This window comes from Lepisma saccharinum, chromosome 10 (genome assembly GCF_977018435.1).
Source record: "Lepisma saccharinum chromosome 10, izLepSacc3.1, whole genome shotgun sequence".
In the NCBI taxonomy this organism is placed as follows: Eukaryota; Metazoa; Arthropoda; class Insecta; order Zygentoma; family Lepismatidae; genus Lepisma; species Lepisma saccharinum.
The window spans coordinates 44,153,524-44,180,874 of record NC_139238.1 but is presented as its reverse complement, the minus strand read 5'-3'; the positions used below and the strand labels follow the sequence as shown (position 1 = coordinate 44,180,874).

The following is a 27,351-nucleotide window of genomic DNA, read 5'->3' as shown; positions in this document are numbered from 1 at the left end:
GACATGGAAGCTGTTGTTACTTCGTCTTTACCTTCAATGGTCACTATGTGTGTGTAGTACATTAAAAAAATAAATGTATTTCGAGGAATTTTTTGTGCCTATATTTTTCTTTAGTGCATAATTTGCATATTTGAGTGCATATTTTACTTGTTTTTAGTGCATAGAGGCATGCATATTTTCCACTTTTTTAGTGCATATTGATCCGCATTCTACTAATGACTAATAAAGTATTCTTTTCTATTCTATTCTATTCAGGAACGTTGGCCAAAGTCGACAGTGTTTTGTCTGACAGGGTCAGAGAAAGAAGAAGAAGAATATACTTCCGTACCACAGGATCCTTAATGTTCGAATTCAACAGAATTCAACAAATCAGCTGCTGGCATTAGCCTGTGCTGATTCGAATGATCGACGTATTCTAATTCTTCAATTCTTTTTTTGCTTGCTATTTAAGGTTAGTGATTGATAATTTTAATTTAAATTATATATAATAGTTTATTTAAGTAAGTTTAATCAGTAGCTATTGAAATCTTGAAATATTGTTTAAGATATCAATTTTTAAGGTACTCATTATTGAGTACATCTCGAAATCTCGAATTTGAAAGCCGATGTTCCACCACTTTTGTCATTTTTTTTGCTGGAAATGTTAGTAATCTGCGCTGTCGTCTGTATTCAATGAATGTTTGACAGAAATGCTAGGTGGTGGTAGCTGGAATTCTTTGTAAGTTGAGTTATTTAATTAGCACGAGGTGAAAGTTCAAGGCGAGGTCAAATGAAGAAGGAATTAAAGTTTAATGTAATAACCTCTCAAGTTACTATTTGTCAGCATGGATATTCATGTTGGCCTGATATTGAGCTTTATTAGATTCCACCTGGTGTGGAGGGGCCATGTTCTTTATTTTTACAAGACATTTTGGTAACAGTTCGTTATATCGGAGACACATTAACATCGGATATTTTGTGTTTCGCATGGTTCGTACTTATCAATTGTGTATTGCGGAATATAGTTCAAGGTTCCATTATGCTTTTTACACGAAAACAAACACAATTTTTCACATAGAGAGTAGTTTTTGTTATTCCTTTTTTCGCTTCCGTAACACACAATATGGCGGGCAGAGGTTGACTGCCGTTGTAGGTATGCAGTCTTCACCGAAAAATACCTACTATTGTGTTCGTTACGTGTGCAAATTGTACATTATGCATGGGTAGCTGACGATAGCCCCACGAACCATTTCCGATAAGGTTAGGTTAGGCAAGCATATTTAAAAAGGGTGGGTTGGAAACACTGACAGGGGGTTACGTCATCAAACGTATGCAGCATCCTGTTCACATAGCGAAAGCAATGGCACTTGTGCGTTGGTGAGATATTTCTTTTGAAACATACATGATTTCCCGGTCAAATAGATTCCAGGATGAAAGAAAATACCTCGACGAATGTTGGAAACCTTAGAGAAACTCATTTCCGTAAGTAGTTCCCGTAACGGTTCCGATTGTTTTATGATTTCTCATAGCACAAAGACTAATTATTGTAGGATTTTGGAAATCATTGAAACATGGTTTATGTTCTTGGGTGCCATACAATAATAAGCCAAGATGTGATTATTTTTTTTACGAAAAATATATAATTTGCATTTTTGGAGGAAAATTGTTATAACTTTGGCACTATGGGAGCAATCTACTTGGAATAAGTTTTGTTTTGCAGCTAAAACGTCAGAGCATGCAACCGTGTACAATTCAGAATGCCGAACTGTGGAAGTTTTTTTTTTTTTGGGCGCAACCCCCAAATTTCAATGAAAAAACAATAAAAATCTGGAGTTTCCCCCCTCTTCTCCCGCTATTTGTTAAGAAGGCGTGAAATTTAGTATTCCTTTCAAAGAATGGACATTTTTCAAGAGAATGAAACATGTTTCATGTTCTTGGGTGCCATACAAGTTGAATAATAAGCCAAAACGTGATATTTTTTACGAAAAAATAGGTAATTTGCATTTTTGGAGGAAAATTGTTATAACTCGCGCACTATGAGAGCAATCTACTTCGTATAAGTTTCGTTTTGCAGCTAAAACATCATAGCATGCAACCGTGTACAATTCAGAATGCCGAACTGAGGAAGCAGGGTTTTGGGGCTTGACCACTGAATTAAAAAAAAAAAAGAAACCAAAATTTGCCCCCTCTTCTCCTGCTATTTTGGGAAGAGAGCGCAAACCTTAGTATTCTCTTCAAAGAATGGACGTTTCCAAAGAGATTGAAACATGTTTCATATTCCTGGGTGCCATACAAGTTGAGTAATGAGCCAAAATGTGAAACTCTGTTCGGAAATGTGGCATGGATATGTTGCGGAGGGGGGGGGGGAGGAGGTTGGTCATCAATATGAATTTCCCAGGCTTGCTCCAGACCTGTGTCAGAGTTTCCACCCGAACATAAGTATGAAGGTCCAAAAAGCACATTCATTTCGTAATCAGCAACATGATACCATATGGTATCATCGGGCCAGTACGGTGGGGGAGTAAAGGTTAAGCCTCTAAATTAGGGATGTGACGAAGCTGAAAATTTACCGATGCCGATGTACTCACCGATAATTTTTGGAACCGATTCCGATACATAATATTATTAAACAGAAATGGGATGTTATTTTCAGCATGACAAAAATAAATTTGCTATGTACATTTCTATTGCATATCATATGTATATACATATATATTCTCAAGAGATGCGAATGTACATTTGCATCTACAAAATGTTATGTGAACCTTTAAGAAGAACATGGATTCTCAAGAGATTAAACATTAGTACACTAACAGTTCTTTGAAATGCAAAATGAATTCCTGTTCTGCCAGATTCAACTTCAGAAACACGAGATTTGGAAGCACTTCAGGAAGTAACCTACTTCTTCTCTTATTGCAAATCTGTTCAGCAACACTGAACACTCAATCACTGAATACTGATGCAGCAGGTATGCCCAAGTATTTTCTCAGGACTTGCTTCAGGTTCGAATATTCATTTTTGAATTTCCAATACAACAGCAGATCCTGGTTCAGCAATGTACTGTTTTATTTCTGATTTATAGTTAGGTTGATCCTCTGAATGAGTTTGCAATAATTTTATTACAAAAACTCTACAATAATGACGAATCATAACCAAATTTTCAATAAATCTTACAAAACTAGAATATAAAACTTATTAGATGTTAAAAACTCTAGTATAATCTGTACCGGTTTAAATATCGGATTTTTGCCGATACCGATGCCGATGTGTCAATTTTGGCCGATTTTCATACATCTGTAATCGGCTTCGGCACATCCCTACTCTAAATATTACGTGGAAAATGCATTGAATTATCATTTTTTTTGTCCGTATGGGAGTAGTAAGGGGACTTGTCAACAGATGGAGGGGATACGAGCGGGTGGGGCAGTCTGATAGTTGTCGGACGTCGTAGGAAGGGAATTTGGTGGGCAAACTGAAGGAACATGGAAACAAATAGGTTCCATTGATACATACGATTTTTGTCGAATATCACCACCCGACAGAGTATCTCACTACAACATGCAACAGAAATTGCATGGACTGCAACATCCAACAAAAATCGCATGCATGAACAAGAAGAGCTTTAGACTGCAAATACGGTATGCTGCTGGAATTTTATTACTCTTCTGGCTCACTTCGCCTTATTTAATGTAGCAGTGCTTACAAAGGTTTTCTTTCATCATCCTGACGTTTTACTGGTTTTGCACAAGTTAACATACGTTTACAATGACATTGCACTATTCTTAGATATGAAGAAGAATCCAACCAAATGGGATATATATTGAATACTATCACGAAAAAGTGAAACATGAAACTCCATTGATGAACGTTATAAAAATTGGCAAGTACATGCTCCCAACCTCAAATTTACTGCAACACTAGTTTTGCAATGAAATTAACGCCACTCTCTGTCCTGTCTCTTTAAACTCGTGAGAGATGGTCACTAATCTCTCACTGAGTAAGGTTAATGTCCAATATTATGAAATATAATACTAATAATAAATACGTAAATATTTTAATATCATACTCGTATTTACTCGAATCATTCAATCATAAAAGCAAATCACTTTCTTCAAGAATTGACTTTTCTCTGCCAGCCCTGCTAAATTTTCACTTTCCATCTACTGATTTATACGAGGGGTGGCCAGAAAGTAATTTCCAATTAGTAGGGACATTGATTTTTCGCAAACGCCAAAACTGTGAAAAATGGTAATTGCTGTGAAGTTATGTTTAGGAATGTGCAGTGATGTCTGGACACATTTTTCGCCCATTCGAAATATCGAAATAATGCGAATTGTTGGCGTTTTTAGTGATTTTTTTTAAAGAAATGTCCTAAAACAACAAAAAAAATTCCATGAAATCCAACATTCTTGTCTTTTCTAGGCCATGTTTGTGTACATATAACATGCAAGTTTTCCAACATTTTACTCAAGAGTAAACTAGCCTATAGAGTTATACATACATGGAATATTTCCAACAGCTACATTAAATCATGTATTTTGCATGATTTTTTCAACTCTTATCAAAACCATTTGCATCACAGAGCAAAGTGGCAGGTTCTAACAGGAGATCGAGTGTGTATCTACCGTCACACGGGAGCCACATCTTTGTATTTGTTGCCCGAGATATGTTTTGAATTACCAAGCTAAGTGTGCACCATCGGCATTTGTCGAACAAGTAATAATGGAGCTCAGTCGTTAGGGCATCTGACTACTGTGTGAGAGACCCACGGTTGATCCCCTGCAGGGGAGAACCGGGATGTTCTCCACCTATTCAAAATGCTCCGTGCCCACCCAGCATCATATGAAGCTGGTACCTTGAGGAAACTTGGAGGGATAAAGGTAGCCAGGAGTGTGGTGCTGATCACATCACCCCCACCTTCAGTCGTGATCAAGAAAGTGCGGGCCCTAACTCCACACCCCTATACACCGTCATGGAAAAGTGCAGGGGAACACTTTACTTTTACTTCCTCAAAAACCTGTTCCAACATATCAAACTGTCACGAAAATACGTAGACCATGTGACCTACAATTTAAAATAATAGTTTAAAAGCACATATATATTTGGCAGATAAGTGTTCTAAAATAAAAATGCGAATTTTGAGAAACTTAACACTAACAAGTCAAAAAAAGATAAAGCCAATTTTTGGTGCCATAATATATCGGTATCTGTCACGGGAGATTGATTGATTTTAATTTTTTTGGGTGCGTCGCCACTTATGGTCATTATGCACCCTTCAATATATACAGGGAAAATTCTATTATCTAAAATCCTTACCTGAAAATTGAAAAGGGGGTATGGAAAATAACTTTCTCAAAATAACTTTCAAGATATCAAACTCTCACGAAGAGGCGTAAGCCATGTCACTTACAATTTGAAACAGTAGTTTAAAAACACCATGAAGGTATAATTTCAGATATTTGCCAGAAAATGTGCTAAAATGAAAATGTTAATTTTGAGGAAAATAACACCATATAGTAAAAAATGAAAAATAAGAAAATACACCAATTTAAAAAAAAAAATAACAAAATATCAAGGTCCCTACCGATTAGGCATAAATAAAACAAGAATATCAGTTGCAAGTTATTGCATTAGTAACAGTGAGTCCTAACCTAATTTTCGGCATAATCACCACCGTTGTTCTAGCATTCGTCATAGCATGGCACTAAATTTTGTATGCCCATGGCATATATGTGTGACGGCAAAAACTGGAACTATCTCTACCACAGTGTAGCTGTCAAATCCTTGCCCTGCCAGAAACCTCTTCAGTTAAACAAAGAGATGAAAGTCTGTACATTCAAGTACAGGGAGTGATTCAAGATCTCTCACCTGAAGTGATGCAAACGGCCCGTGTGAACTTAGCTGTATGGGGTTGTGCACATTCGACTGGCCTTCCGTGAATTGGTTGGTTGGTTGAGTTGGTGTTTTAAGTCCACTTTATGCACAGTAAGGCTAATCGAGACTGGACCTACAGTTTAAAGTGGGATCCGAACCACTTGTGCCTCCACTGGGTATCGAACCCGGGACCGCTTGATTACAAGGTGGTGACGCTACCACTCCGCCATTGGGGAGTCCCTTCCTTCCGTGAATTGTCTGCACCATCGTCTTACCATACTATCCGGTCTGCGCACCTCACACGATTGCTGGTGGCTCTGTGCCAAAATCTGAGCTTGCAATGTAGGCTACATCGCAGTCAGTGGGAGACTGTATGAGAGCTGCAATCTTTAACCTAGAACTGTCCTAAAACGGCTGCATTGCAACTGTACCAGATTACAGCTACATGCCACTTCTTCCTGCCTGCATGTGTGTGGGTCACTCTCGGACCACTAGTGCTGCGTATAGGCACCATTGGAGCTTTTTTCAGCACTTCCCTCATATATGAACTTTCAGAAGCTTATATTATTAGTGTTCCTGTTTTAATGTGTGGTTAGCTAAATCAGGTACCTATACAATGCTATTCTATAAATTCCTTGCGTTAAATTTCTAATAGGCAACCTACATACCCTTTTCGTCAGCATTAATGGTATAACTGCATGTTGTCAGTTTCACAGCACTTCACTTGGATATACTGTACTGAAGCAGAAATCCCATTGATAATGGAAGGAAATATGACACTTTATTTTGTTCGATTCAATTGTTTCACTTATATGCAAGAGTTAAGTTGTTTGCTTTACAGAGAAGAGAGAAGTAGCTTTATGCATTGAAAAATGAATCCGCACTCATGGTTCTTGCAAACAGAGGGTTCCAAATATCAACATATAATACCGAGAATGCATAAGGAGACTGATAAATTACAAATTGTATTTCTTAATCAATCACTCTTCACTCTTATCTCATTTAGTCGTAACTTTAAAAATGTTTAAAAACTTTATTTTAAACTTACTGCATATGACAAAATTCCGTAATCCTTCCCTAGCTTGTGAATTGTAATAATTTTCCAAATTCACTATTTTGCAGTTTGAATTCAAATCATAGAGAAATTAAGTCAATTTCATAGAAGATGATATTGGTACTTAACAAAACCATACGTGGATCTGTATGAGTTTATTATTTCCATTTTGCAAAAACATCGATTTAGTTTAGTTTTTAATTGTCAGGGAAAAAAGTAAATTTTGTCCTGGAAAACCTGGAAAAGTCAGGGAATTTCATTTCTTCTTGTTTGTAGCCACCCTGTACTTAGGTATTCAATTCACGTGGCGATAAACACGCTGAAAAACACTAACGGTGAACACTTAGGGGGAGTTGGGGGGGAAAGCACAAATCTTGCTGATACAGAGTTCGACGTCTTCAATCTTCTAATTCTCCTGTCGTTGGTTCATAATAAACATGTAGCCTCTCTTCTTTAGTAACCTTTTCTCAGGTTCTGGTAGAGATACTGCACAGGCCGATAGTTCACTCACAGTTTATTCTCTAGACACTATCTCTCTTTCCGGCTGAGATCATGACCGTTAGTTCACTTACAGTTTGTTCTTTAGACACTATCTCTCTTTCCGGCAGAGATTATGGACGATAGTTCACTTACAGTTTTTCACAGCCCGCGAAACCAATAACCAACGTAACACGGATCCTAATCGTATGAATGCTTGACTCGGACTGTCTTCTCCGCAACGCACATCAACCGTTCACTAGAAAAGACGTTAACTTCTCTTGCCGCCCTTTTGTCCCCAGCGAGGGCGGGTCAACTTCTTTATAAGGGGTGCGTCAAGATCGGTTACAGCCTGTGTATAAAATTTCGAGTTTGTTGAAGACCTAATTGAATATTTTTGAACATGTATACTTTAAAGGAAGCAAGCTGATCACATCAAAACACCTGCCTCCATGCTCCTCATGCTGCTCGATTTTAGTGAGAACTTTCTACTATATATCAGAATGAAGTTCAATCTGCACACTGATCGAAAATTTCTTTCACAATAAACACACGCATGTTGTACTACAATAAATATGTTCAATAAATTGTAGTGTTTCTGTATGGGATCAAAAGTGATCACCAACATTATCCATAATCAAAAAGCAATCAGGACAAAAGTGTCATGTAAGTCATGCAGGATAATAATTTATTTTGTGTAAAATAAATAATTTAGCACCAAGTTCACAAAGCAATATTGTCATTTGTCTCTTTGAAAATGTTTTCAAACTACCATCAGTGAAATTTAAGAAATATACATGTTTTAAATGTCCATATATTTTATATACTTAAAGTGAAATGCATGACTGTTAAATTGAAAACCCGAATTATCATAGACATGACTTCTGATTAAAACTCTGACCTTAAGTCCTAAGTTTGTGAAGAAGAAGAAAAAAGAGTTGGCCAATAACAGTGTGTTATGTAGTGTAAGTGATGCATGGAATTGGCTGTACCTAACCTACCCTAAAACCTACCGGTAAATCTAGCATAACTGAATTCCATTGGCATCTCAGTTTTAAATGCACAGTTTTTTAATAATATTGTATGTATGACACACGTTCTTTTGAAAAGAAAAGAAAATGGGCTCATGTTTGAGAAAATGGCTATCAAAACTTTCTTTACACTACCTTCAATTGTTTTTTCACCGACATAGGTGTGTAATATACACTATCTACCAAAGAGTAATTGGACACCTGTACAAAATGGTTGTCTGGTGGTGCCAACTCTGTTAGAACCTCGTGGAGCCACCTCTTGCTGCTATAACAGCAGCCACCCTGTCAGGCACCCTCTCGACTAGTTTGTGGAGGACGTCCATTGGAATGCGTCACCATTCCTCTTGCAAGATCTCATTCAGTTGGACAATGGAATTTGGTAGCATCTCCCGAGACCTCACCCGCCGGTCCAATGCATCCCAGAGGTGTTCTATGGGATTGAGATCAGGACTCTGTGCGGCCAGACCAATCAGTGAACATTGTTGTCGGCATACTACTGCATAGTAGCCTCCGAAACATGGCACCTAGCATTGTCATCCTGCAAGTAACAGGGGTCGATTTCGTAAAAACTCCACAAGGTTGGGAGCATTTCATTGTCTAGTATTGTACAGTATGCCTGTGAGTTCATTGTGCCACGAACAACCACCAGTGGTCCCACACTGTGTTTTAGGGTTCTCCGATCTCAGTAAGTTTTTCAGTCGCCCGGAACGCCCCACTTATGAAGCACAAATGCTATTGTTGATTTGGGCCTGTTTAACTTTGTGGCTATGACCTTACTAGACAGCCCACTGAGGTGGCAGCTCACAATTATGCCCTTATCAAAGTCTAATAGCTCTGCACTACGTGCCATCTCTTTCACAAGTGGTTCTCTTGCTCACAGAACAATATGAAGGCCACACGAATCAAATTAGATACTAAATTAACCACCATCATAGGTGCCCAATTACCTTTTGGTAAATAGTGTACAAAGGTCATCTTGAAATTAATGCCTTCTTTGCTGTAAAAGAAATATGTGAAGAAATACCAATTGGAAAGTTTGTGTGGAAATGTTGGGTACCTATTAAGGCTGTTCAAATTACTGTCCATTGCTTTCGATACACTTCTGCCACAGTTCAACCCAATGCCAAAATCTGCTCTGGATTGAAGTCTGAGGTTGTTTTTTTGACACATACATTCACAGCAATTTTAATGTCTTCCACGTCCTGGAAATGCTGTCAACGAAGGTTGTTTTTGAGAGGGGCCAACAAATGGAAGTCTGATGGGGCTAAATCAGTACTGTAAGGGGCATTAATGACCACCCCATTTTGGCAATGGTCTGTGATGTTCCAATTCACATGGGGATGGGTGTTATCGTGGTTCAAAACAACACTGTCCAGAAGAATGTGTTTTCCTTTTTGTCGAATAATCTCCCTCAACTTTTTTTTTTTACAGTCTGCACATACTGAGCATTGTTCATTGTTGCACCACGTTCCAAGAAGTCCTTACAGATGACACCCTTTCTGTCCCTTTCTTTCTTGGTTTTCATCTGTCACTGCACTTGTAGGTCTGCAACTTTGATGTTTATCCGCCGCTGAGGTTTCCCTCTCTTGGAACATCTTCATCCATCTTCTAACATAGCTAATGTCAATTGTGTCCTCTCCATATGCAGCCTGCTATCGATCTCCGGAGCCCAACAACCCTCTATTTGCAAGAACTTGATCACAGTTCTTTGTTTTTCTCCGCTATTCATGTTGTTTATTTAGTTACTTGCAAATGAAAAAGTTGTGTGCATTATTAACATATCGCATTATATATGTGTGAAGTTTCATTGCAATCCGATAACAATATGAAGAGTTATTAAGGTGGAGGCATTAATTTCAGGTTGGCCTTTGTATCATGTGAATGAGACCTTCAGACCAACATTGTCTGAATCACTTGTATAGGTGAATATTGCAAGTTAAAGTTAACAGGCTGTTGAAAAAAAGTCAAAATCACACATTTTGCACCGTGGTAATTTCGGAAATACAAAAGGTGTTGATCTGCAACTTTGCTTATTTTCCTACCATAGGTGACCCTTTCAGTATGCCAAAAATCAAATTAATAATAAAATGTGAGGTTGAGAAATGCCACTTGATTGATTGACTCATATGGTATTAGAAATTAATTTCTATTTTCTGAACGAAAATACTCTCTTATCTGCGAAACTGTTAATTTCTAAACCGGTTTCATTGATAAGTGAGTATTTCATTTTCATGTATTAATTTGCTCCCACGTGTTTTATTCCCCAAAACATAAGTAGATTAACGTATAGATTTCCATTTTTGCAGCAGAGATGTCAAATGTTGCCAGCCCAACACGTTTCACAGGTGAAATGGATCACTTTTATGATCCAAATTTCACTGCTGATATAAGCCAGAAGATGAGGGTGCCAAAGAGGATAAGAGTTGCAGGTAAGACATTTGTTTGTACCTTTTTGATCTATTTTTTAGTGTTATATAGCATAATGATAGACTTACTACAATTAACTGTTGTTGGTTTGTGCACTAAGGATGGCCAAATCTGGATTTTGAAATTCTTTTTGTCTGCACAAACACTAACTGTAATCTTTGTGAGCTGCCACTTTGTTATAACTAGGGCTCGGAATTTATAGGAAGACCTATAAATTGCCAAAAAAAAAAACTATAAAAAGACCTAAAAATATCAAAAAAAGGACCTAAAAATGGAAAAAAGGACGTATAAATGTGATCCAAATTAATTATTAACTTCATTTTAATTACATATTTAATGAATAAAAAAATAAAAAATTCTGTTGGTATGGAAAACACAGTGCGAAAAAAAACTGAAAGGTTCAAAACAAGAGAAAGTTGCCACTTTCAGCGCTTTTTTCCAGACAAGGTTAAAGGACCTTGTACCGTACCTGCTTCAGTCGTCCAAAAATGTTTTTCTCTCGTTTCAGGGATGGTTTCTTTTTATTTCTTTACTACAGAAAGGATGTTTAAGAGGTGATGAACTGATGATGATTCGAATTGAGAATGGGCAGTAAAAACGTAGTCGAAAGAAGGTGAAGTTGCAAAAAAAAAAGCCGTTAAGATCTAAAAAAAGGCTAAAAAAGGACCATTAAGCCAAAAAACGCCGAAAAAGGCAAAGAAGGACAAGTAAAACCCACCTTTTTCTGGCCTACAATGACCCAAAATGAACATATATTATGTTGGGCCTCGTCTTCTGACACTAGGAAAAAAAAGGATTTTTCCTCAACTTCCGAGCCCTAGTTATAACAGTTTCAGTCACGAGAGTTGTAAATCTGCTACTGTGCAAATTAGCAACATTTTGAACAGTTTGACACACACTTTGTCTGTCATTACACACTGTTACTTGGTTAAGAGGGTCTCGCTTGTGTGCATTGCTCCATGTATCTGCCAAAGGTCAGAATATTGACCATACACTCTCGACTTGAAATGCTCTAACACAGTGATGGCTCACAATGAATGTGGTTAGTTGTTCTGCTGGCAATTAAATTGCAAGTAAAGCATCACAGGCATTGATGAATAAAAATGTCTGGTTTATTCTGGGTTTGAATATCGTTATATGCTGTGATACAACCAAAACCTAGCATGATGAACAGCCCTTAGAGTACATAATCCTAAATCAGGAAGATAAAATTTAAAATAAATCACATTAAGAACTTTGTGAACAAATTCTACCTCAAAAAACTGTGGAAAGAAATTACTATTAACCTCTTTCCTTTGATTTCTGGATTGCCTCCGAACTTGCGATTCGTAGGCGCTAATCTATTCATTATAGATTTGCGTGCACTTATTCTTCACCATATGAATTTGTTACATGTACATACTTAACACTTAGAGTGCTATCACGTATAGTTAGGGAGTTGAATACAAAATTTATTTCAACAGTCATTTGCCGTACATTTATGGAGTTAGCAATCCTGAGTAATGTTTGGACATCGTACTTCCTCATACTGCCACTAGATGTTGGGCAAATGCTCATAACAATTCTGTTCGCGTCGTTGTCCGATAGCGATATGCTTGCTTCCTTTTTCTACAGTGCCGGCGATTAGGGGGGGTGGGGCAGTCTCCGCCCCCAATTTTCGCCACTTTTGCCCCCGCACTATGCTAAATCTTATTTACAAAGGGAAATATACTGTCCTTGCCCCCCTAGTTTTGGGACCCAATCGCCGCCACTGCATGTCATATATCTTGTCAACTTTTTATTTTTAGTACATTTCATATCATTTATGATGAAACGTCCATGGTAGCCCTGTGGTTATAATGTAACATATCATATATCAAAATAAAGAGGAAGAATCAAACTTTTCAACAGTGTATGTTACATATAATTTACATTTTTAGTTCTTGAGATATGATTTTTTAAAAAGTGGTGAAAATGGTCAGCATTCTTGGAACAGAAAGCGACTTAGAGGTCAGCACTCAGTGTTAAGGGATATTGAATGAATATTTACAATATTTTTCTAGTACGGGCAGGTTAGGCAAGGTTTGGGTCTACGTTTTGATTTTGCCCCTTTAATGTGATTAGGTTAGGTAGATTGGCTTTGGTTTTAGGATATAAATACCCTCTTACATGCTTAAAAGTTACAGCATATGTGGTCGAACCCAGAAATTCAACACCATTAAATATTGTGTGTTATTTCACTGTGTGTAGCTTTCCTCTTCATGATATATTTATTTGTCACTGAATAAAAGTGACCTTGATGTATTGTGCATTTTGGCAACACAGGGACATTGCAAGCAGCTGATTGCATCACCCTAGCTCACTTTGCTCCCTTACGCTTCCAAATTCGACCATAGCACCAAAGAGTTTTTCTCTTGGTAGAGCAGTACGTTTTGAGTTACCTTGAACTTTCTATTTGAAAATAATGTTTTGGACAAAAGGGACTCACACAACCTTTTCATGATATAATTTATCACAAATTTATAATTTGTGAAACTTTCAAAGGCTCAAATTAGTTTCTCCAATCTTATTTCCCACATATATCCAACTTTCTAAACACGTTCCTTATCCTTATGTAGAACTTGTAAAATCAATACACAATCGAAACAAGGGTCGGAGTGGGAACACCAATAGGGTGGTGGAATTTCCATGACCCATTGCATATAATACATCCTCCCCCTTTTACAAAAAGGCAGGATTGTGAAGGCTAGTATGGCATTATGGGCTACCTTGCAGTAAACCAACTTCAGTTGGAAAGGAACATGAAAGATAAATGATGTAAGTTTCCTTTTTATTACTCTGCTCAAGCCCAAGTATCTAGCAATCTCACATTCACGACCCTAGTTATTTTGGAGGTGATGTAATCAGCACCATATTCCAGCCACCTTTACTCATATGATTGCCTCCAAGTTCCCATTTACTTGAGACTGAGAGCAACTGTATGCAGGGATAGCCTGTCTGTAAATCCAGATAAAGGTGTTAATAGTATTTTTTGCTTCTCATTTTATCTTGGTAAATGCTTTATATCATTTATCATATATTATTTCAACAAGATTAAGACAGATTTGTGCATATCGAGATGACGTAATTACTGCAAGAACTAAGCAATCAATGGTTGACTCACTTGTGAAATTAAAGGAACAGGCAATGAAATATGGATTAATAGTGAATGAAAATAACACAAAATATATGAGGTGTACAAGAAGAGGAATCCAAGAATAAAAAGCAGACATACTTTCAGTATAAAAAAGTACCCGGGATGTGGGTGGTACATGTCCCACATTGGAGGTATCGAGAATTCATTTTGTCCGTAGGATGGCAGCACTGTACTGAAAGACCCACGCAGAGGGTAGAGTAATCTATCCATCAGATTGTGCACGGCAGCTGTTTATGTTAGTTGTGTTGACGTATGTCCTGCGATTTGCAGAATGGAGACACATATCGAGCAAAGAATTTGTTTGAAATTTTGTGATGCCAACGGACTGCCGTGTGCTGAATCGTTGAAAATGCTACAAAAGGCCTTTGGTGATTCGTGTTTGTCGAAAACACAAGCGTATGCATGGTACAAGGCTTTCAAAGAAAGCAGAGAAGTTGTTGCTGATGTGCCCCATTCTGGTCGACCTTCCACGTCGACGACTGACGAAAAAGTCTGAAAAATCAAAACAATGGTGCTTGAAAACCGGCGTGTGAGTGTGAGAGAGGTGGCTCGTGAACTTGGCATATCAAACATGTCCGTTCACAACATTTTGACTGATGTGTTAGGCATGAAATGCATCGCGGCACAACTTGTTCCGAAGGAGCTGAATTTCCTGCAAAAAGCACATCGCAGGGATGTTGCTGAAGACATGATATCGCGAGCCTCTAGTGACACAACCTTCATGAAACGCATCATAACTGGTGGTGAGGCATGGGTGTATGAGTATAACATGGAAAGAAGTCAACAATCTTTGGAATGGCACTTCATAAATGAATCAAAACCCAAAAAACCATGCCAAAGTCGCTCAAAAATTAAGGTCATGCTCATTGTTTTCTTTGATTAATGTGGTGTTGTGCACTCAGAAACTGTGAATAGAGAGTTTCATGTCACCGTTATGAGCCATCTACGTGAGAATGCTCGCTGGAAAAGACCAGAGTTATGGAAAAACAATTCTTGGATTTTGCACCACGATAATGCGTTGTCACACACATTGACTCTTGTTCGCGAGTTTTTGGCCAAAAACTGAACACATGTTCTCTCCCAAGCCCCATATTCTCCAGATATAACTCGATGTGATTTTTTTCTATTTCCGCGACTCAAGTTACCACTTCGGGGAAGGTGTTTTGAATCAATTGAATCCATTAAAGGAAATTCGCAGGAGGAACTCAGGGTGATACAGTCTTCTGCATTTGAAAAGTATTTTCAAGACTGGGTTAACCATTTGCATATGTGTGTTCCATCTGATGGGGCCTATTGTGAAGGCAACAAAATAGATGTTGATTATTAACCACATATTTTGTGTTTTATTCACAAATTCCGGGTACTTTTTGTACGTAGTAGTAGATACAATGCAAATAGAACAGGTTCAGCCATTTAAATATCTCTGGTCAGTACTGATTGGAAACAATTTAATTGAAGAAGAAATTAAAGAAAGGATTGCAGCTGGAAACAGAGCATACTATTCAAATGAGAAGTTATTTCAATCTAAACTAGTTTGCAGGAAAACAAAATTAAAACTCTACCAATCCATAATAAGACCTGTTATATATGGCTGTGAAACCTGGGTGCTCAAAGAGGATATAATTCGGAAACTGATGATATTTGAAAGAAAGATATTAAGGAAAATACACAGTGTGGCAATTTGAAATCGGGACTGGTGCTGTAAAAAATAAACAAAGTTCACAGAAAGTTACTTACTTAGCTGGGATCGTTCAAAGTAGAACCCTCCTGCATCCACACATCATTCCACCCTGCCTACCAGTGTATTGCTGGAATTGGTTTTGTGTAATGCTGTTTAAAATCCTTGTACTTAGCCTTCTTGATTGTTGGTACAGCATCAAAGTAGGAACTTTTCAGTGCAGCTTTCAGCTTAGGAAATTAAAAGATAATTGCAAGGAGTAATCACATGCAACAATGTCGCTCAAGATCATTAAGCTCTGCATGGATTATTCGTTAAATACCCCTCATTCGTTCACATAAGAGAACGCTTGCACAGTGGCGCCACCTACCGAGAGAAAAAAAAACAGTCCTGATTTCAAATTTCCGCACTGTATATGGCCCAACAAGACAGCCTATTGACATATGACAAATTAAAACAAATGAAGAGCTTGATATATTAATAAGATATAAGAAGATACATCAAAGATCAAAGACTTAGCTGGTTGGGTCACATTGAAAGAATGCTTGAGGAAAGAATTGTAAACCAAATTTGCAACTGGAAACATATTGCTACAAGATCCCAAGGAAGGCCAAAGACCAGACGGATAAACAACGTTAGAAATTATATAAGATACATGAAGATCCAGAACTGGAAAAAATGTGTGTTGAATAGAGAGAATGGAAGAATATAATTGAGCAGGCCAAAGCCCATAAAGAGCTGTAGTGCCTCAGAAGAAGAAGAAGAAAAAATGTTTTATATCGTGCACCAATATTCAGCATGTTCGACTTGGAGGGACTGAGAAATAAATGCTCACCATTTCAAAACAGAGGAATATATAGCTATGATTTTCATTTTACAAGATACAGAAACTCTTGAGTTTGTTACACCAATAGTGAATACAAATGCCTGTGTAATGTGGAAGCAAGCCTTGTGCTAGTCTCTCCACAGATGCTACATAACACTTGGCAGAGCTTGAATACCATTTTGATGTCTGCAGGGCAATTCAAGGTGCACACGTCCAGTTGTATTGACCATTTTCCTAAACTCGGAGAGTTTCTACATCAAGGTATGTAAAAAAATATGTTAATGAACCATTATTTACGCTTCAAATTATCAATTGTTTGGCAATTCCTCTAAGTGGAACACACTGTATAATACATATTCAAATAAATAAATTATATTTATTGAAAAATGTTTAAAAAAAATATCATGCTGTTAATTTAAGAAATATATTTCCATTTTAGGTGATAATGAAGAAGATGCCAGTACAACATTAAGTACGTGGAATAGATTCAATGGCCCAGAGAAGATTGACATGTATGTACCGGATAGGATTCTTGTTGTTGGTAAGTAAAGATTCTGCATGAAATTAAATGTGTTGGCAGTTTCATTGAACTTACCTTTTAAAAGGCAACGAACGAAAAGCCCAAAGAAACATAATAACACTTCAACCAAGATTTCAGCTTTGATCTCTTGGTTGAAAACTTACTGTCATTTTAATCTCTTTGTTCATGTGTGATAATATGATAAATTTGATGAAGGAACACTAAAACGCGCATGACCAGGCTGAGATTCAAACCTGGGGCCTCTGGTGTATGTTTGTGTAAAAGAAACTCTCAAAATTCCAAAATTTGTTTCCCCCACCCTCCCCCCAAGAAAAAAGTACATGACAGTGTCGACATGCACATGGAAATGATCGCTGACATGTAAGGAACACAAAAATATTTGCATTATTATCATATGACCAATGTAACTTGAGTTGTACCCCCAAAAGGAATGGTCGGCACGCCACTGATTCAAGCTTCAAAATGCAGCGGTACCTTGAAATGACTATAACTCAGAAACTAAATGCCCTAGAGATATGAAAGATATACCGTTGTATGCAGAATGAATCACAGATTTAGACGATATATAATTTATGCACATTTGGCATATATATGGAGGGGGAAAGTGGGGAAATCCCCTGAAAATACTTTTTTAAAAAATGGGGTTTCGACCCCCCCCCCCCCGAAAAAAAGGATATGAAAAGTTCAAAATGCACATAGAAATTATCGCTGGCATGTAAGAAACAGAAAAATATTTGCATCATTGTCATATGACCAATGTAACTTGAGTTGTACCCCCAAAAGGAATGGCCACTGATTCAAGCTTCAAAATGCAGCGGTACCTAGAAATGACTATACCTCAGAAACTAAATGCCCTAGAGATATGAAAGAATGCGCAGAATGAATCACAGATTCAGACGATATATAATTTATGCACATTTGGCGTACATATGGAGGGGGAAAAGGGGGAAATCCCCTCAAAAATACTTTTCTTTAAAAAAAAATGGTGTTTCCCCTGCCCCCGAAAAAGAAGTCAAAATGCACAAAATTTATGCAAATTTGGCGTATATATGGAGGGGGAAGGGAGAAAATGCCCAAAAATTATTTTAAAAAATTGTCACTTCACTCAAAAAATGTCCTCGCACTTGGGCACAAAACGACACCTACGCATAACATTCACGGACGAAAAGCTAGAAGGCAGTGAAAAATGAGCACCGATTCTCGCAGCTACTTGAAATTCTATTTTTAGACAATGCAGGGTAACCCCTGTCGCAACTTGTGGACACTTGTGCTAAAAAAAAAAAAAAAAAAAAAAAGGTTTCCTTCACTATGCTTCGAAATTCCATTCTCACAATGCAGATTCAGCAACCAGTCTTCCCCCTCACGGAAAACTTTCATTTTGACTTCGGATACTGATAAACAAGCTTACTTCGAAAGCATTCACAGGTGGGAGTGAAAAAGCATTGCTTTAGAACAACAAAGCCGGTGTTCCTTTGTCGGCAAAAATTTGACCTTGAAAAGAGACGCAAAAGGAAGTACCTTTTCCCACCTTCCCCCCTCCATTTTCATGAAGACAAAAAAAATGCAAAAAAACATTTCTGTTAAATACATGTGTTAGGAACAATATAAAAAAATCGAAATTCTAGCCAAAAATAGAAAAGTTATAACGTAAAACTACGACCTTGACACAGCGTCTCCATCGAGACGCTTGGGACAGTGAGGGTTACATTTGGGTATCTCGTTCTAGACGCTTGGGCGGCAAAAGGTTAAAGTATCCATTACATGAGGATGATTGTAATCTGCTGAAACTTTTAAACTAATTTAATACCAAAAACATGAAAAAGTGTGTATACATTCTTTATCCGCAATGGTTTGGATCTGTTAGGTCCTTTACTGGGGGAATTTGAATTCATACATATAGGATCTGAAAACAGGCTAATGACTTGTTCCATTGTTTGAAATCGAGGTTGCAAGATGCAAAACGTGTCTAGAATTTTTGCTTTGCACGTTCATAATGTTTTCAAGCCATGACTTTTTGGCAACTAGATATTGGCTGTGTTTGACACACATTAATTTCTTACTCTATAAGAGTGTTGTATTTATCACTTTCATATGTAGAGCCTGAACTTTACACTTCTCCAACAGTTATGACAGTCCTGAAATATTTCTATGTTCAGAAATCATTAAAGTGGAAACAGTTTATGAGAACCAGCGGAACAGGGTAGTCAGCTTACTACAGGTTCTTTTATTAGATAAGAAACACAGTGGTAAAAATGATTTATATTTTTAATTATGACATGAGTGAAGTCAGAAGCTTTATTGTAACATATTAATGGAGAACAGAATGGAAATGAATAAGGAATAATGTTATGTTGGAGAATATTGGCAGTTACAGTAACTGCATATTACAATTGGAAGCAAGGTTATTTCATGTCAATTCTCCCTGGCCATGTCAACCACTGGCACAGATTTCAACAAAATGTTGCATACTTGTAGTTTTGACCATATCAGTTTGTTCTTCCCTGGGCCTTATACTTTTACAGTAACAGTAGGTCAAAGTTTTCAGGATTTGCTTATGTATGTCGCTCCTGACTTTTTGTTGCAGGATTGTAGTATATTTATAACATAATTATATTTCAGCATGCAACATCCATAGCTCCATAAACTTTTCTCTGTAAGCCAATCAAAGTGTGCAGATTCAATTAAAAATGCCCAAAAAATTATGTGTTTTTTGCATTGCAAAAAATGATTTTTATGTAAAGCAAAACACGTGTCTTAATGCCAAAAACATCAAAATTGCATAAATTAATATTTTAGCCTTTGAACTTGTCTGTATTTGTGTTTCACTAATGCTGTATGTGTGTTCTAACATGAAAAAAAAAGTTGTGGGGTTTCGATTGCTTACGTGTAAAATTTATGCTATTTTATGAAACACATTAATTGCTTCAATTTAAAACACTGATATTGCACATTACCAAGACTTTTCTTAATTTATTATAACTGTCAAAAGAGAGTGGAAATGATTATATTTATGACTCTTACACAAAACTAACTCCACGAATTTCATGCTACAACATATGTTTACAAGATTTACATACATTTGTATACGGGGAAAAAGAGGATGTCGGGTAACCCTATGTCCATCATTTCTTAGTGCTTGTTATGTCATAGTTCTGTACCTTTTTTGCCTCCCCTTTGTGTGAGAGTTTTTAGTGTGCATTGACACTCAGCCTGCTGATAACTGATCCAGCATATTGGTAATACAGGTTGGCTACTCACTGGGAATTCCATGAATTATGCATGAATTCTACATGAATGTTTCTTGGTAGACGTGAAAAATTGCAACTTTTATTAATCCAAATCAATGCACACATTTACAAGCATCCCGAGACAAGTTTTTCAAAGTTTAGCTTTTATTTTTATCGAGGAAAGAAAAAGGAAGTTGCGTGGAAAATAAAACAGGATTCTCTCAGTCCGTTTACTTGGTTAATGTCCTTTGCAGAACAATATATCTGACAGACTGAAGATTATTGCAACTTAATGTATCTTGAAGTTGAGTATGTAAATTTCAGTTTGAGATTCTTATGCAATTGGCAATTTTTCGTAGATTAGTACATATTCTAGTCTTTGAGTATGTGAAATGGCAAATGTAAACTCCGCACATGAAATTGAATATTTTAAATACACCATACCATTTAACGTAATCAAATTATAATGTTTGGATACATTGGAATCACATATACCCTTTATGTTGTCAGTATATTTGGGTGTGTATACATATGTGGGTGGTGAGAGACGGTAATATGTAAAATTGAAATAGAGAAAACTTCTGTTTGGACCCTTGAATGTTTAGAAAATTCTCCTTTCAAACCAGGAATTATGCTTCAATTTTATCATGGTTCTGTAATAAAGAAAAGAGAAACCATGATATTTTTAATTGTGAATGTTGAAAAGCTTGTTGAATGCCAATAAATCATTATTTTTGCTTAAAAATCATATTTTGTATTCTTTTATTTCCAGGACAAGAACAGCACATAGGGACAAGAGCTCCACCCAGAGAGCTGCAATTAGAAAATGCCGTTATGCCTCCAGACCCAGGAATTATCAGGGTACAGGTGAGCTGCAATTGAGTTTCACAAATGACGCAAGTTGTTGCCTTTTATGTTATTGCATTGGACATGCTCTGTAATACACCAATATCTTACATGTATACATTGAGGGGGATGCATCCATGTGCATGTACAACCATTGTCAGAAAAGTTCCAGGACTGAGCTCGTAAAAAATAATTTATTCCACTAATGGTCCTACATTTTGTCAAAATAGTCCCTTCGGCTATCTATACAGAGCTGCCACTGTTTCTGGAGGTCATGGAAGCAAGCAGGGAAAGCTTAATCTAGGATGCTTCTCAACACATCTGCCACAAAACCGTTTGGATTGCTACCAATATCTTCATGACACTTTTCTTTCAGCGGTGTTTGCACATGGGGAGACAAATAATAATCACATGGTAATTGGTCTGGTATGGAGAATGTGGTAGAGCCGGGATACAATGCTTGGCCAGATATTCCCGGACTGATAAAGCAGTATGTGGCCTTGCATTGTCGTGCAATAAGAACCACTGCCCAGATGTCCACAAGTCAGGACAGCACCGCAGAATTGCTTGATGCGAATGTTCCAGGAAGTCAATATAAAGGTTTTTGTTTATTGTTTGTCCTTCAGGAAGATATTCATGGTGCACCAAACCTTTAGCATGAAAAAATGGGATCGACATTGTCTTTGAATCATCTTGCACTGAATCTCTGCCCTTCCAAAACCTTTTATGCCATTCAAAGATACGGCTTCTCGATAATGCCTTGTCACCAAATGCTTGCTGTATCATATTCCATGTTTCACTAGGGTTTCCCAGCTTAACACAAAACTTAATGTTAACTCTCTGTTCAGAATGCGCGTTTGTGTAACTTCCAACTAAATTCGCAAACTAGCCAAACAGTGGGCTGCTAAGCACAGCCCTGCCACCTAGTGGAAATGGGAAATTTTATGGGACAAGATTGCATTGCAATAACTGAAATGTGGCTCAACGACAGTGTACTGGATTGTGAACTGCCATTTTCAAAACAGTTCGGGTCAAGGGGTGGGGGAGTGATGCTTTGTGTAAACAACAAATGGAAAAGTGTGGTTCAAAATGATCTGGATCGAAATTGTGAAATCCTATGGGTGGAGGTGCTTCTCAGCAAAAAATGCAAACTATTCATCGGTTGTTTTTACAGGCCACACAGAACTTGCCATGTGGCAGTTCTGGAGGCTTGTTAAGATTCTGTGATGTCAGCATCCTTTATGGGTGATGTAATTCTTCTTGGTAACTTTAATCTTTCAATCACATGGACAGACTCCACGCACGGTATTGGAAAAGACGAGAATGACACATATTTCATGGATCACTTCATACATGGCCTCGCACTTCATCAACACAATATGTACAACACACGTAAAGACAATAACCTGGACTACATTCTATCACTCCCTTCAGCGCACATCACGCCTTTGAGAAACCTCATCCCTTCGGGCCACGAATCGCTGGATGCTGAATTCTGTTTCCCTGACCACCTGAAGAGTCAACAACCTTCCACCCCCGGATGGCAATTCCTTGTTAGACGCAAAGCAGCCTGGGGCGCATCCGTTCGACACTGGATTCCATCCCCTGGACGATACTGGAAAGTGTGTTCGAAGCTTGTGACCTATTGACAGATGTGATTCACGCAGTGATAAAAGACTATGTGCCACGCAAGAAAAATAAATCTTGCAAATTCCCTTCTTGGTTTGACCCTGAACTTTTACTTGCCCTTCGCAACCGGAAGAAGGCCTGGGATATGTGGAAGAAAATTCCTAATGAAAACACACGAAAAACTTTCATGGATTTACGACGCCACTCTAAACAACTGCAGAAAATTAAATACAGTGAATATATTGGCAATATCACAAACTAAATTAAATCAAATCCCAAAGGCTTTTGGTCACTCATTAACTCGAGGGGGCAAAATTCTCATATACCATTCGAAGTTAAACACGACTCTGTATACGCAGAGGGCCCTGACAGAGTGGATCTTTTCAACTCGTATTTCACTAGAAATACAGCATCAAATACACCGGCTTCTACTCGTCCCAACCTCACCCCAGTTTCCTATCACACTCTGACATCTCTCTCTACGTCTCCAGAAGAAGTGCAATATATCCTATCTTCAATGCCTGAAAAGTGCGCTAATTGTCCTGATGAAATCACTTCTATTTTCCTCAAAACCACTGCTTCTTCTCTATCGCCTTCTCCATTTTATTAAACAGGTGCTTCAATGAGGGTACATTCCCAGATTCATGGAAAAACGCTAATGTGGTGCCGTTATAAAAATATGGAGACAAGGGTGCTGTTGCTGCTTACAGACAGACTACAAATTTACTTCTCCATACATAAATACAGCACAGCACGGCTTCTTACCAGGCAGCTCCTGCTTAACTAACTTGAGCATTTTACTATATGACGCTATCCACTCCATATCTGAAAACTCCCAACTGGATGTAATATATATCTTGTTTTTTCGAAAGCTTTTGACTCCATAAACCACAATTACTTGCTACATAAATTATCTCTTCAATTCAATATTCATGGAAAATTTCTCTCTCTGCTCAAACATTACCTCCAAAATAGGCAACAAAAAGTTGTACTTTCTGGAATCTCTTCTTCTTATCAAGCTGTTTCTTCTGGTGTGCCCCAAGGCAGTGTTCTTGGATCTCTTCTCTTCATCCTGTATCTTGATGACGTTCCAGAATATCTTTCAGACTCTTGTAAAAACATCTTTTGCTTGCCGACGATTGCAAAATTTACAGTAAAATATCAAATTTCAGTGAAATGGCACTTCTGCAAAAGAATTTAGACTCCCTGACAAAGTGATCTGAAATATGGAACTTGAAACTTAACCCTCAAAAATATACTACAATGACATTCTCCTTAAAGAAAAACACATTTAACACAAAATACTTCATAAATAATAATTGTGTTCAAAGAGTTGCCACCTCGGTGTCATCTTTGATGAGAAACTTTACTTTTCTGAACACATCTCCGAAGTCACGAAGGGTTCCATACATATATGCTGGGTCTACTCTATCGTTTTACCGAAATGAAGAACCTGTCTGCTCTCGGCATTTTTTACAAATCTTTCGTTTCTCCTAAAATTGAATACTGTTCTCCGGTCTGGTCTATGGCATGCCCTTCAAATTTAGATAGACTAAATTCTGTCTTAAATTTCTTCCTGGCCATTGTTCATTACCGAATTCCATCCACTCACTATTCTTCTGAAAATTTTAAATATCCAACCACCTCGCGAGAGAGAGAAATTGGCAGACCATGTATTCCTTCATAAAATTGTTAATGGTACCATCAGAAGTGACAGCCTTCTTCAGGAAATTAACTTTCAAGTGTCATTTCGCAAAACAAGAAGCACTCAGCTTTTCGCTTCTCAGAAGCCAAAGTTAAGCCTCATCCAGCGTTCCTTGCTCTACAGACTACCCAGTCAATTCAAAATGTTAACAGGTCAAATATACATTTTTGATAATCAAGCACGTTTTGAAAGGCTATTGTAGAAAAACGTGTAAGGCTTTTTATATGATGTAATTTTTGTTTGTTATTATTTTTGTTGTTCTTTTTCTACTGTTATACATTCCAATGTAAAATGGTTAACACTGTATTTGGAATTCTTGTTAAATAAATAAATAAATAAACATTTGAAGATATCCTGTTCACACATTAAATTCGAGTTCAAGAGAGAGTGAAATGTATTTTCGTTTGTTATATAAATTATCCCTCCTCCTGAAAATGAGTAATGACTAATATTTTTAACCCTTTCCAAGACAAGCAACAGGCATAATCCATCATACAATTACTGTCCAATAAGACAGGTAATTGGCATGGTCTGTTGTTAACTATAAAATTATATTGCGAATGACGCATCACGTCTCATGGGCACTTGTGTTGTAACCACCTCTTTCAAATCATTACTGATTTTTACTTGTACTAGAGTTGAGTTAGGTGGCACACTTTTGTTTATACTGTTGAATAGCATTAAATAATTTTCGAGGGCAAGTCAAATCAAATAAAAGTGCTGTAAAAATATATGTATTCAGTGGAAGTGAACAAATGGTTATCATTTTTCTACATAATCTCCTCCACGTTGAATGCAAGTTTCCTATTATTTACAAAGTGCTTGTATGCCTCTGGAAAAAAATATTTTGGTTGGCTGCATAACCACGTATGTACAGTCTCTTTGACCTCGTCATCAGAATGGAACTTCTGTCCTCCTAGGGCCTCTTTAAAAGGTCCAAACAAGTGGTAATCACTTGGGGTGAAAACTGGGGAGTAAGGAGGATGGGGTAGGCACTCAAAATGCAAGTCATTATTTGTTGTAACAGTCATTCAGTCAGTATGTGGCTTAGCATTGTCATGCTGCAAAATGACACCTGTCGACAGCAGTCTGCGTCGTTTTGACCTTATTGCAGGTTTCAGATGGTTCTTCATGAGATCACAATATGAAGCACTAGTTACTGTGTGTCCCCCTGGCGTGTAGTACTCCAGATTAATACTGTTTTGGTCCCAGAAAAGGGTCAGCATGACCTTACCGGCAGATTCTTTTGAACAATAGTTTTTGGGTTTAGGGGAAGATGAATGGTGCCATTCCATGCTTGTTTTCTTTGTTTCGGGAATGTAATAAGGGACCCATGTTTCATCTCCAGTTACAAGTCTCTTAAAAAAGTCATTACCCTCTTGTTTGGAGCGCTGCAAAAGTTCCTCTCTCGCATCAATATGTCACATTTTCAGCTCGTCTGTCAGATGACATGGTACACATGGCTGACACTTTACGAAACAGGAGCATGTCATGAATGATGTTATGTGCTGAACAATGACTAATATCTATAATGGTAGCATTTCATCCACAGTCACTTGGCGATTATCCCATAGAAGGGCCTCAACAGCCGCTATATTCTCCCGCGACACAACTCTTTATGTGCTTGGCCTGGCCGAGGAGCATCTGCAACAGATGTCACACTACTTCTGAATTTCCTGCTCCACTCATATACCTGTTGCTGTGACACACAAAGCTTCACCATACTGCATCTTCATTCTACGATGAATATCCATAGGTTTAATACCCTCACTCATCAAAAATTTGATCACAGAACACTGTTTTTCCTTGGTGAATGTTGTTAGTGGGGTGGCCATCTTGAAACTGCTCCTATGACGACGACTGGTCACCAACACTCTTCTACCACCTATTGGAGAGAAAGTAAAGTACGAGTAACAGCCACCAAATTTCATCACAATAGCATATTAAACATTTTATGACACTTTTAAGGTTTTAATTTGACTCCTCCTCGTATATGCACATTGTGGAATTTTTTTTACGAGGATTCAGCTTTGGATTTCATATTTACTGACTATTTCAATCCCAAGAAGAATTTTTTTGGTTATTATTATTTCTATATTATGTATTAAAAATATGTTTTCAGTAACTTTTATTACAATGCTTATTTTTTTTTACTTAAAAAAATGTTAGAGAAACTTTGTGTTGTTTCATTTTGTAGTTGCAAATGATTGAAACATGAAATACACATCTGACATAACACATATGGAGTTCCAAACGACCTTATGGGGCCTCCCCGATGGTGCAGTGTTATTGCCTTGGATTCAAGGGGTCTGAGGTTCAATACCCAGTGGAGGCACATTGTGGTTCGGATTCGACTTTAAACTGTAAGTCCAGTCCCAGTTGGCATTGCTGTTTATAAAGTGGACCAAACCAAGAACAACGAAATAACCTTATAAATAGAAAAATATATGATTTTCATAATATGTGGGCTATCTTGAAACCACTCAAACAAGAAGTTTTCCATTTTATTAAATGCCTTACAAGCCAGATGGAAGATATATGAAAAAAACTTGACTCTGTGTTACATTCTACAATTAGGCATGACCATCCAAACCTATTTCATGCTATATATATAAAAATGAAATAAAATTCTTAGCCTGCAACAATAGACAAAGCAAACTGAAAATTATTTTGGATGTCTACATCAATATAGAATCTGATAAGTTATTTTTTAAATTTCTATGAAACAATTTACAGTTTCTGTATTTTGAAGGAAGAAATAATCAATCTATTTGTTCTGGGTCTCTTCTGGGTGATATATTTTCATCCATGTCCGTGCAAATTTTCTAAAATTTCTGAAGAATGATTGGAAGCAATTGCCTGTTGAAGTTCTCTTTGTCTCC

The 27,351-nt window shown here is 37.4% G+C and overlaps 1 protein-coding gene across 2 annotated transcripts in view; it reads left to right on the top strand.

Annotated features, from left to right (window-relative positions):
* Positions 1–336: 336 nt before the first annotated feature.
* Tango11 (transport and golgi organization 11) overlaps positions 337–27,351 on the top strand; it is a 42,768-nt gene continuing 15,753 nt past the window's right edge. The window contains exons 1-4 of one of the 2 annotated variants that reach the window (XM_083129776.1): positions 337–451; positions 10,725–10,844; positions 16,961–17,062; positions 21,062–21,156. In XM_083129776.1, coding sequence (XP_082985902.1) covers positions 10,727–10,844; positions 16,961–17,062; positions 21,062–21,156 — 315 coding nt within the window. In that variant the 5' untranslated portion in view covers positions 337–451; positions 10,725–10,726. Of the gene's footprint in view, positions 452–10,721; positions 10,845–16,960; positions 17,063–21,061; positions 21,157–27,351 lie in introns of both variants that reach the window. The other variant, XM_083129775.1, reaches the window with a different exon arrangement.